At 32.1% G+C, this 12195-nt stretch overlaps 2 protein-coding genes across 2 annotated transcripts; one reads left to right on the forward strand and one right to left on the reverse strand.

Moving 5' to 3' along the window:
* Positions 1-34: 34 nt before the first annotated feature.
* On the forward strand, positions 35-1509 carry LOC8285082 (protein MITOFERRINLIKE 1, chloroplastic). The gene has a single exon (XM_002526082.4). The coding sequence runs from the start codon at positions 139-141 to the stop codon at positions 1318-1320; it is 1182 nt and encodes a 393-aa protein (XP_002526128.2). The 5' UTR covers positions 35-138; the 3' UTR covers positions 1321-1509.
* A 2880-nt stretch (positions 1510-4389) lies between these two features.
* Positions 4390-5879, reverse strand: LOC8285081 (U-box domain-containing protein 29). Its single transcript, XM_002526081.4, has one exon. The coding sequence runs from the start codon at positions 5788-5790 to the stop codon at positions 4588-4590; it is 1203 nt and encodes a 400-aa protein (XP_002526127.1). The 5' UTR covers positions 5791-5879; the 3' UTR covers positions 4390-4587.
* Positions 5880-12195: the final 6316 nt, after the last annotated feature.

The raw sequence follows: 12195 nt of genomic DNA on the forward strand, positions 1-12195 counted from the left end.
CTCCACTCACTCAAATACATACAGAAACGACGACGTGTCAAACTGAACCACTCTCACCTCGATCTCAAAAACCTCGGCTTGGATTGAACCGACAGTAGCAGAGATAGCAAATAAAAAAAAAAAGCTTTCTTTTCATCAATGGAGGCTAATCTTTGCGCATCTCTAGGCCTACCAGCACCAGACCCGTATAATCAATTCAACCCTGTAATCCAAACTGACTTCAAAAATCTTTTCACTCACTTCCCTTCTCAAAACCCGATCAAAACCCATAAGAAACCCATCATTAAGTCCCTTCCGTTTGCTTCAAATTCTATCTCTTCAACTCCCAAATCCACACCCAATTTCTCAAAATGGCTCAAACCCACTTCAAGAAACAGCCCAAAGGTGCAGTCTTTAATGAAAAATCTCTCAGTTTTCGAGAGAGCCCTTATTGGTGCTGGTGGTGGTGGCATAGCTGGTGCATTTACTTATGTTTGCTTACACCCACTTGATACTATCAAAACCAAGTTACAAACAAAGGGTGCTTCTCAGATCTATAGCAGCACAATTGATGCTATAGTTAAGACATTTCAAGAAAGGGGTATTTTGGGGTTCTACAGTGGTGTATCTGCTGTTATTGTTGGTTCTACAGCTTCTTCAGCTGTGTATTTTGGTACCTGTGAATTTGGGAAATCAATTTTGTCTAAATTGGACAAGTACCCATCTGTGCTTATCCCTCCTACTGCAGGTGCAATGGGTAATATTGTGTCATCAGCTATTATGGTACCAAAAGAATTGATTACACAAAGAATGCAAGCCGGTGCAAAAGGAAGATCATGGGAAGTAATGTTGAAAATATTGGAAAAAGATGGTATATTGGGCCTTTATTCTGGTTATTTTGCTACTTTGTTAAGAAATTTACCTGCTGGTGTTTTGAGTTATTCTTCATTTGAGTATTTAAAGGCTGCTGTGATGAGGAAGACTAAGAAGAGATATTTAGAGCCTATTGAGAGTGTATGTTGTGGCGCATTGGCTGGAGCTATTTCAGCATCAATAACTACACCACTTGATGTAATTAAGACAAGGTTGATGACACAGGTGAATAAGGAAGTGGTGGATAAAGTATCAGCTGCAATGTATAGTGGGGTTTCTGCTACTGTGAAGCAGATTATGAAAGAGGAAGGATGGGTTGGGTTTACTAGAGGGATGGGTCCTAGAGTGCTTCATAGTGCATGTTTTTCAGCATTGGGCTACTTTGCATTTGAGACAGCTAGGCTTACTCTTTTGCATCAGTATTTGAAGCATAAAGAGTTGCGTGATTTGGATCTGGCTCCTACTTGATTGATGGCTTTCAATGGAGTATCAGGTGCCCTTATTAATGATAATTCTTATCCTTCTTATTCTGGCTTTATTAGAAATAGTTATTTCTTTATCCGCACACATTTTAGAGAAAAAAAATTTCTGTTATTAACTTATTATTGGTACGAAAAATTTACTTATTGAATAATCATGACACTTTTTTCTTGGTCACACCTTGTGAACTTTGATGTTCTTAATTGACTCTCACATATTATGCTTTGATAAAGTTATAAGACCAATAGCTTTTTGATCCCAATCGTCCCTAATTCTACTAGGAACCTTGGAATATAGATATGACAATGTTTGTCATCATAGCAGACTAACAGTTGTAACATAACTATTTTTTTGCTTGATTAATCACTTTGGGATTGTTTTTGTTCTCTATCTTAAATGATTTATGTTTTCTTTATGCTCGATTTTAAACGATTGGTTGAGGATGAGCTGCAAAGGAGTCATTATATAATGGAATCTAATTTTAGCTGCAAGTTCTTTCAGTAGGGGGATACATTTGACTTATGATCAATCCTCTGCTTACTAGGTCCTCTATTTTCTAACAGAGGAAATGTAAAGCATCCAATCTATTTCCAGCCTCCTGAGGTTCATTGCCTCGCTGGTAGAGACTATAAAAAGATTAGATATTGCAGCATCCATGCAAGCATGTACTACTAAGCTTTTGGCAAAAATTCCCCTCTCCCCTTGTATACTAAGTGACTAGCTTCTCAAAACTGATAGCTTCCTGCATCTTTAGAGGCAATCTACTGGATGCCTATGGAAGAAGTTAAATTAAGAAGCTCAACTTGGACAATCAACAATGTTGTGGTTACCGATTGCAAAACTTTAGGATGAAACCTATGGTAGATAAAGTCTATTGTTTTTGTGTTTCTTCAAACTAGTTGATCTAGCAAAGATTGATCTAATTCTGAGTATAGCTATTCAGTGAGAATATTGTGTATTGATGGAAATGATTTGAATTGACTGTTACTAGGAAATTTGAAAGAAGAAAAATCAACAGCATAGCTTGAGCAATAATCAATCAGATTTTTGCTACTGGATGTTGTCTAATTGGGTGGATCATATCAAAACACTCACCATCATCAGGCAGAATCTCAGGGTTGTTAATTTGGGGTTTGTGGATGCATATGTTAGGAATTCAAGATCTTACCAACATAGTCCTTTTTACATGCGAGGTCACCCATGCCTCAAATTCCTTTCCTCCCTTTTGTTTCAATCAATATAGTGCAGTCAACAAGGGCAGAACCAAGACTGACCTTTCCCAATTCACCGAGCCCGGAGTCCAAAAATTAGCATTATCAAGGCATTATTGGACCATCCTATCTGATTTTTCCTGCTGTAAGTAGATCTTTCTACTCTGTCTAGGTTTCAGAATGGCTTGATTATTACCATCATGAAGCTTCAATTGATTCACTGAATAAGTAGATGCCTGTCATTTTCCATTTCCAAATTAGCAAATCTCAAACCAAGTTGCCAATAGCACCACCCACCCATCTACAAGTGTGACATTGTTTATTGAGGCAGGCAGCTCACTGCTCAACTCAAAATGTAGAATCTAGATGAAACTGATATTGCAAGTTGCAGCCGTAAAACATTTGAAGACAAAAGTAGGCACTTTTATGTATCTTATCATGGTTGGCACTTTATGTCTCCAACCAGAAATCTTCATGTAATGCAGCTAATTTCCTGGAACTGTGATCCTTCCAACATGTATCTATAGGCCTTTCTTGAAATAAATTGTGTGAAAGGATTTTCTATTCAAGTAGGACCATAGTTCTTTATTTTTTTGCTTAATTCAAGATTGAGAAAAGCCCCCTATAATTGACTCAAATTTATTTGTGGAGCTGTGCTCGGTGAAATATGGACACACTGGAGATAGAATGAGCTAATTTGGTCTTTGAAATAGAGTAATAGATGGAACGATGGTGATGTAACAACGATTAAACGACTTATTAGCAGATTAATCGATTATTTTGGAACGGCACAAACAGCACACATCCTTGATGTGGCATAATTGATCAAGTAGAATGAATGAAAACATATAGCTGGATCAATGGCAGTATTCTCTTGAAGCTTTGTATCCCTTTCGACTATTTTGGAATAGAATGAGATTCCACACACACAGACACACTTAAATGCCTTGTGGTCCAGTTGGCCAGTGCAAAGCAAAGCATGCGCTAGGTGCATTGTGATACACCAACCCTAAAATAAATGTTTATAAGAAATGTCAAAAGGTTCATACTTCACAGTTAATTCGCACACCCAAATATTGAATGCACTTTGGCCAATTTGACCAAAGATTTATATGCATTTTTCCTGTAGTTTGGACTTTAGCGATTGTACAGTGCGTTCGGAAAAACAAAGGGAAAATTCTATGCAAATTGCTTAGTGCTACACTACTAGAATTACAGGATTTTTGACATTTTCAATTGCTCTTTAGGATCGCATTATTATCAAAGGGATATACTTGCAATCCATTTTAGCATCTTTCTTGAATTATTTTTGTTTTTCTTTACCATAAAGATTACTTCTTTTGGACAAAGAATAACTGGGTGATACCCATTTCCTTTTTCCTTTTCTTTTTTTCCTTCTCCTTTCCTCCCAAACAAACTTCCATTCTCCTATCAACTTCATAATTATCCAAGATTTACAAACATTAGTTTCACATAAGTCTTTATCTTAAAACATATTTTCAATCTGCTAAACTCAAAGGCTTGATCTGATCCTGTTAAAGTGTTACTGATCAAAACTCAATTTCTTCCAAAGAAAAAATTAATTTGATGAATCAAATTCAAAACTCAAATACAGTCAATGCTACCAAGAAGGAAAATTGTGCCTGCAAGCCCCAGATTTGGCTGCTTGATTATCAAAATCCCCAGATTTTAAGTAACTGCAGAAAACTAATCCAAACCCAGTCAAGACTTGTTTAGGCAGTCATCTCAAAAACATATTACTTGCACTTGCCTTTTAATTCAACTTGCTAAGATAACAAGAACACGCACACACAGAAAAGAAGAAGAAGAATTTGCACGAACCATCTAGTCAAAACAATTGTGTAAAACTTTCATTAGAGAAGTTACATCACATAAGTCAGTAACTTACAGTAGAACCAGAGAACCAATCCTCTTTCATTTCTTGTGTATGTGTGTATGTTAATTGATACAAAAGAAAAAAAAAATCCCCAATTTACTATCCTCCCTAAAATTATAACCTCCAATTAACAAAACGAAAACCTAATTAACAAGGCATAATATGTGTAGTCTTAGTGTCATAACACATAACCACACCACCATTATCCTTAACTGCAACTCTCAAAACCTTCACCAATTCAACACACATTTTCCTTGCACTGTTCCCATCACCTTCACTTTGCATAACTAACAGGACCTTAGTCAGCCCTTTACTCTTGACCACCTTCTCTTTAACTCTCTCATCCTTGAACAAACAACACAAGCTCCACAACACCATCACTCCATCCTCCGTCGCCGTTTTTGACACTTTCATTAATCTCTCCACTATACACCCCGCGCACATGGGGTCTTCACTTATAGCTAGCCTTCCATCTGCACACGTGGCAACGATAGACAACAACTTCATGGACTTTTCAATGACGGAAACGGTTGCGTTTTGGTTGGAGAGGATTTTGGATATGGTCTCGACGAGTTTGAGTTGGGCGAGTTGAGTCTTGACTGAACGAGTTACCGTTACAGATATCAAGAATGACAAAACAGCATCGTTTACGGAATTGTTTTGCGTTTCAAGCAGGTCAAGGAGAATTGGAATGAGAGTTTGTGTATGGTGGTAGTTGCTGAGTGAAATTGACTCCAAAACTCTAATGGATTCAATTTTTGAGGTCAAATTGCCGTTTTTTATTACTAAAAGGAACGGAGATAAGCAGTTGTGATTGAGTAATCTGTGAAGCTTCTCTTTGACGCCATTCTGAAGCAAAATCAAATCCAGAACCCTAATTATCAACTCTATAACCACAATGTCTACACCTCCGGTATCTTTGGCCAAAGTATAAACCAACGACCCGATAAATAAATCACAATCAGCTAGAAATCGTTTCTTCGCATCAGAACAACGCAAGAACTCAACAATCTTGACCAAGGATTCAAATCTTCCGCTCTTAATCTCCTCAGTCCAAATCCTAACTTGCTTCTCCGATAAAATCGTCGCCGGAGGAGGAGTGGAGGAGTGGTGGTCGTTCCAAAGGTTGATGAGACGGTGGAGAGTGAGGTTAGGGATAATATCTTTGGAGGAAAGGACTTGCATGGTGGCGGGACAGGTGTCGTGACCGGACTCCAGCCAGTGTTGGATACTGGAGCGGTCGTATGTGACGCCGGTGCAGAGACTAACGGGAGACTTCATTACGTCGAGAGATATCGGACAGCGGAATAGATTTGGTACTGTTATGTATAGTTCTTCATTTCTTCCCATTTTGTTTTTTTTTTTTGCTTTTCAGAAACACAGAGAGAGAGAGAGAGAGAGAGAGAAAATGGTTTTGAGAAAGCCAGAGAGTTTAGGGGGTGAGGTGGGGGAGTTTTGTAGGGAAAAAACAGTCAAAGCGAGGTGACGTTGTCGTTTTGAATGAGTAAACAAATTGAATTGTTTTGTTTGGTTAGGTGACAGTTGGTCAAACGCGCGGGTTTTCTTTTTTCTTTGAAAGGTATAAGCTTGATTTTGCCCCTGAACTTAGACTTCAGTTTCAATTTGGCCTTCTCTAACTTTCTCAGTCATTTAAGCCCAAAATTTAGCATTTTTTTTCAAACACATTTGTACTTTGGTTATAAAGCGGGGAGAGCAAGCCTTAAAAAATGGATTAAAATAGATAAAATAATAATAATAATAATATAACAATTAAATAGATGAAATAATGTCTAAAATTATGAACGAAACCTAATAAATAAAAGATAATGTTTTCTTCATATTTCTTTTTTAATTATTTATTCTCTATTTCTTTTTATTTTCTATATTTTGTCAATATCTATTAGTTTGTTTCCATCTTTCTTTTTTTCTCCTTTTTTTTCAACAATTCTATCACTATTATAAATCCAAACATTGATTTGTTATTGGTTTAAATGATAATATGCTTTCGATTTTTCTTTAAACATGTGTTTAAAAGTTATTTTTAATAACTTTTTTCTAATTGAGTTGTTTATTGATTGAATTAGTTTTTGATAATTTTTTTATTTTCATGTATTTATTTGGATAAAAACATGACAGGGGAACCTTTTACGATCTTATTTATCTATTTTGAATGAATTACGAGATGTAAAAGAAAAATATTTAATTTTTATTTAGTTATGTAATCACTCTAATTTTATATTAAATACACAAACAAATGAAGTCTTTGTAATTATGTAATCTCAAAAACAGGTTGTATAACTTCCTATTTACAATTTTTAATCAATTAGTCGTTTTATCTATTTGTATTCTTAAATCTTTAATTTTTACCATAACTCTTTTTTATTTCTTTATTAAATAAGAATAAATAATGATAACTAAAATATGAACTTCTTCCATTCTTATTTTACATATTACAAACTGAGAGTGAACTGCGCACTTTATAAAAAAACAAAAAGAAAAAGAGCCGAGACGGATATAAGATGATTTAAATATACAGAATTTTGGAGTTAAAGGGCTAGAAAGATTTATTCTTAGAAAAAAAAATTTTTAAAAAAAAAGGAGTCAAATTGAACTGAGTGATAAGTTAAGAGGCCAAACAGAAACTTACCTTTTGCAAAATGGTAACAGGGGAAATGGAAAAATAAGATAAAGAAGGTAACAGGGATCCAAAGTGACAAACGTGGAACATGGGTAACACGAGTGGCACTTGTGTGCCTAATTTGTGTGTTTGCTGCTGGCGCTGGCATACGTCTATGATTCTTTTGATAAGTCTATATATACATATATTCTATTGTCATAGATCTTTTCTAGTCTAAACACGTAAATTGTGTGCCCTAATTTCACATTAGGTACGTGCAATTTCTAATTTGAATAAAATTTTAAATGGCAAACAGCCGTGAATCCACTTTCAAACTGCATTTTGCATTTAAGAAATACAAGGCAAGGAGGTTGTACCCTTGACCATTATCACGGGGATCTTTGCTAGGCTTAATTTTCTACCAACTGGCTGGAATTACTGAGAGTAAAATATCCATATTCAAATTAAAAGAATAACTTATTGGTGTTCAAACATGGCTAATTAATACTCTTCACTTACCATGGAATTCTTTTAAACCTAATTATAAATTAAATTCTGAATTTTATATTTTTTAATAAATTTATTTAATTATTTTAAAATTTTAAAATAAATATTTCTTTTTAATTTATTTTCAAAAAGATTTCGACCGTAATTTTTAAATCTTGACAGTAAAAAAACGACGTGAAAAGTCAATTATACTTACTAAAAGAATAATAATTATAAATCAGCTAAATATAATTTATTATATACTTAATAGTATAACGATTAAAAATTTTATATATATACTTTTACATATTTTATATTTAAAAATAATAATATTTTATTAGTTTACTAACTTTTATGTTATTAGATATAATTGACTTGCCATGTTTTTTTTTATTAAATTTTAAAATTATTACTGAAAAGTATTTTTAAAATAAATTAAAAATATATATATATTTTTATTTTAAAGTTTTGAGATAATTAAATAAAATTATTAAAAATATAAAATTAATAATTTAATTAGTAATGATTCTTTTTCATTATTGAGTTATGATAGGCATAGACTTGAAGCCCTTTACAATATCATTTTTCAAACACATGTATTGGATATGAGTCGGAATAAATGTCCGTACACATTATATACACATATATTAATTTATTTTATCATTATTATTATTATTATTATTATTATTATTATTTGAATTATGTGTTTATACATGGACAAAACAAAGGCATGGTGCGTGTGAAACTTTGAAAATATAGGATAGGAATTGTAAACACGGCATTCATGAGTCATGAGTCATGAGTCATGAGTCTACACTCTTGACTCAGATTTTACTTACTAAGATTTGCATATTTCTGCTATTACTTTCTTTCACTATGTAAGTCTACACAATCCATCTCTTATATTTTGACGACAAATCAACTTCATTACACATTAAAAATAATATAATTTTCTCAAATTTAACTCTCAATCTAAACATGTTTACAAGCCTGATTATCCGTACACTTATTAAAGATCTAACATATTGAAAATATAAAAGGGACAAATAATTTATAAAAATAAAAGTCCGGTCAATTAAATAATTAGTTCTACAATTATATTAGTTAAGTTTTTACATTTTCTTATTTATTTTAACTATCATCTTAATCAAATTAATTAAATTCAAATTCTAACAACAGTTCTTTAGACTTACTCGAAAAAAAGAACTATATTTGTAATTTAATTATTTTTAACCTTAGAATTATAGTACCTTTTTTTAAATCAATATATATGGTTCATTTTATTTTTAAAATTAAATAAATTGTATAATCTTATCATTTATTGATATAATATTATTTTTTTGATAATATAGGACGACAATGATGCATTTTTTTAATTTTTTATTATGTAAATACCACACTAACAATACTAACAGAATAAAATACATACGTTTCATCATCAACGTTTAAAATGGATTCCATCAAAGTTTAACTTCATATCTTATGCAATTGGATTGATGAAATATGGACCCATTTTTAATAAAATAGAACAGCTAACTTTTCAATTGAGCATTAATTATTAGACACATTAATTAAATGATACTTTGTCGAGTAGCTTTCCAAGTTTTTAAAGTAATCCAATGAGTTGGACTCGTCGCCTTGGTCCGTCATAGTCTCGTAGGAGCCGGCCGTTGGTGGCCTGTTATTTAGCTGTGATCATATATTTTATACAAAGTCAAATCTAATGACCCGTCACACGAAGACTTTTTTCTTTACCAAATTTTGCATTTAGGGTCAAAAATTTGTATTCGACTTTTTGTTCTTCTGAAGGAGTGGGTGCCGACATTCAGCATCAAAGTCTTTGTTAAATTATCCTTTTTGATTTATGAAATTCTTTTTTCTAACGTTGTATTTGTTTAATATTCAGAATATTCATTACAATTTTTGGTTCATTTAGAGGTATTATAAGTTAATTTTGGTGCATTTTATTAGATTTATATTTCTACTTTAAATGTAAATAAACCCATAGGAAATTTTCTTAATCTGTTGCTTTGGTCCATTACATAATACAATTAGTTAAGTGATTTCATCAAACTATGAAGATTTATATTTAAAAATGAATAATTTTTAATAAGATTGATACTATAGCATCGAATTCACACTTCATTTTAAATTAATTGTAATTCTATGAGTATTTCATAACTAAAAAGAGCTCGTATATTTATGCAAAGTATGAGATATTACTACTAGTTTCGCTTTTTATTGGTTAATAACGTTTTTTTTTTTTAAGTTTGATATTCTTTTTTTTTTAAACGATAAATATGGCTAGCATATTAATTGTTAAATTAATAGAAATATGAAGTTTTTATTTATAAATTCGAAAATAAATCATCATATTTTAGAAGAAGAAAAAGTGTCGAATTTGAGATTTTAACCTTCGGTAGTAAATGGCCGGCCACCAGACTGAATCCTCGGCGGTTTCGATATTCTCTTTGATTCTGCATTATTTGGGAAGAAAAATGCATTGGCTAAAGGAAAGGTCTTACTTTCAATTGAGAGACCTAATACAAGGCCCAATGGGTTGTTCTACTAAAAGGCCGAAGCTTTCTGGGTAAGGTTTCTCCCATTTATGTCAAAAATGTGAACGAAATTATATAATTTTTCTCTCTTTCTTCCACATCCATCGTCTTTCACTAATGAATTATAAGTACAAATAAAAAGGCAACTGGTTGATTTTAATTAAAAATATAAAAAATTAAAGATAAATAAATAAATAAAGGATACTTATTTATCGATTCAGTTAACAAAAAACGATCAATAATTTTAGTGATGAGGTTTGCCAAGAACCAGTCCAAGAAATTAATCATAGACAGGGGGTTTACTATAGATCAATCCAAATATAAGCTGGCTTTTATTACTACTCTAGTTGACGGAGTCTTAGTAAGTTTAATTTATTAATATTAAATTTGATTTTTATTCGCCTACATACATTTTTTTTTATTTTTTTATGATACTATCATTTATAAATAACTTGTTCCGAAATTCATCTTTTTCATTAATATTTCAATACAATATTTTCACCATATAAGTAAAAAAAAAAAATTAGACAAGAAAAATAAGAGGGTGACTAATGGGAGCAATTCCTGCTGAGTGTGATTTTACATTTTTTTTTTTGCTATAGAATATTTGTAGAGTTACAGTTAGTTTGGACTAAATCTAAGACCGTCAGCGCAACACCAATTTCGAGATTAGAAAAAAAGATCTAACCGAAGTGTAGTTCTGAATACTATTAAAAAGAATATTTTCATCCTCTAAATTTAAATTTAGGATCATAAGCCATATAATGAAAGTCATCTCTTTCAGACTATCACCCAGACAGTTATATAAGTAAAAATTTTATGGCATATAAAAATTATCTCATTAAGTTGTCAAAACAAAGTAAAAAGTACATGAAAAATTCAAAGTAGAACAATTAATCAATTTCAGTTGGTTCGGTTTTTCTAGTTTGATTTGCTTACCCTTATCTGCCACTTATCTCTCCTCTTCCTCTCTCACGTTCACCATCCCATCATTCAAAGTGTAATAGCTCAATTTTATTTCTTCTTTGTTCTTTTTTTTTTATTCTTTTAGTTTAAATTAAGAAAAAATAAAGTCATCTTTTCCTTAATCATATAAATTTAAGTAAGAAACTGAAATTTAAAAATAACATTGCAAATAGTTGTTAAAAAAAAAAAGAACTGTTGTGGATGAAATAATAATTTTTTTTTTTAACTCAACTAAACTTTTAAATTGGAGTATTAAATATATAATTATGCTAAGATAAATTTTAGCCAATATCTTCAAAATTAGTTCAAGTAACTTTAAATATTAAATAAGAAAAAAAATGTTGTTGAATTATCGTTTTTTCTAACAAAGTTAAAAATTCAAAAAGTAACACTTGAGATTAAATTTGAAATTTAATTCGAATGGCAGGAGCAATTGTTTTTAAATTGAAATTTTAAATTCAAGCCATTATTTCTGTATTAAGTGAAATTCTGTTTCTCTTGTAGCCTATTGGATTTCTTGTAAATTTTTTTTTTAAAAAAAAAAGCCTTTCTTCTTTTTAATCCTTGTGCTTCTCATGAAAGCTCTAAGAGCTAAGAGCTAAGGGCTAATGCCATCCTCCTCTTCCTCTTCCTCCTGCTCCAGCTTACACCAAAGTCCCACTTTCCGTCAGTATGTCCCTGAAAAAAAGATCAGTTTGTCCCTCAGATTTTCTTCTCTGCCAACTCCTCAGACGGCAAAATGGGACCCCTCCCTCGATTCACCCTTTCATTATATATGACTGCAAAACTCATTCTTCTTCTATAAATAAAATAAGCCAGACCATTGCTTGTTGACCGGTGGAGTTGAGCCAACGTCTTTATTATCCCCTATTTATATTATTAATTCATTAGCTCCCCTACTCAACATCCGTACTACATTCCCCTACCCATCTCCCCAATCAAGTTTACAGCTTTCAATAGGATATACTCATAATGCCATTGCAGTTGATTTGGCAAGACAGTCCTATTAATTAGGGAAGTGGATAGGCTGTTAAAAAGAGAGATGACCCCATGTTCTCCAAAAGCCCAATTACAGGGTCTATTCACTTCGTCTATGTGACAAAAATTTGCATGTTATTTTGTTCAAGT

This window comes from Ricinus communis, chromosome 2 (assembly GCF_019578655.1).
Source record: "Ricinus communis isolate WT05 ecotype wild-type chromosome 2, ASM1957865v1, whole genome shotgun sequence".
NCBI lineage: Eukaryota > Viridiplantae > Streptophyta > Magnoliopsida > Malpighiales > Euphorbiaceae > Ricinus > Ricinus communis.

What these genes read in the sequence shown, in the direction of transcription:
- LOC8285081 (XM_002526081.4), bottom strand. Translation starts at nt 5,790, where the DNA reads ATGGGAAGAAATGAAGAACTATACATAACAGTACCAAATCTATTCCGC.
- LOC8285082 (XM_002526082.4), top strand. Translation starts at nt 139, where the DNA reads ATGGAGGCTAATCTTTGCGCATCTCTAGGCCTACCAGCACCAGACCCG.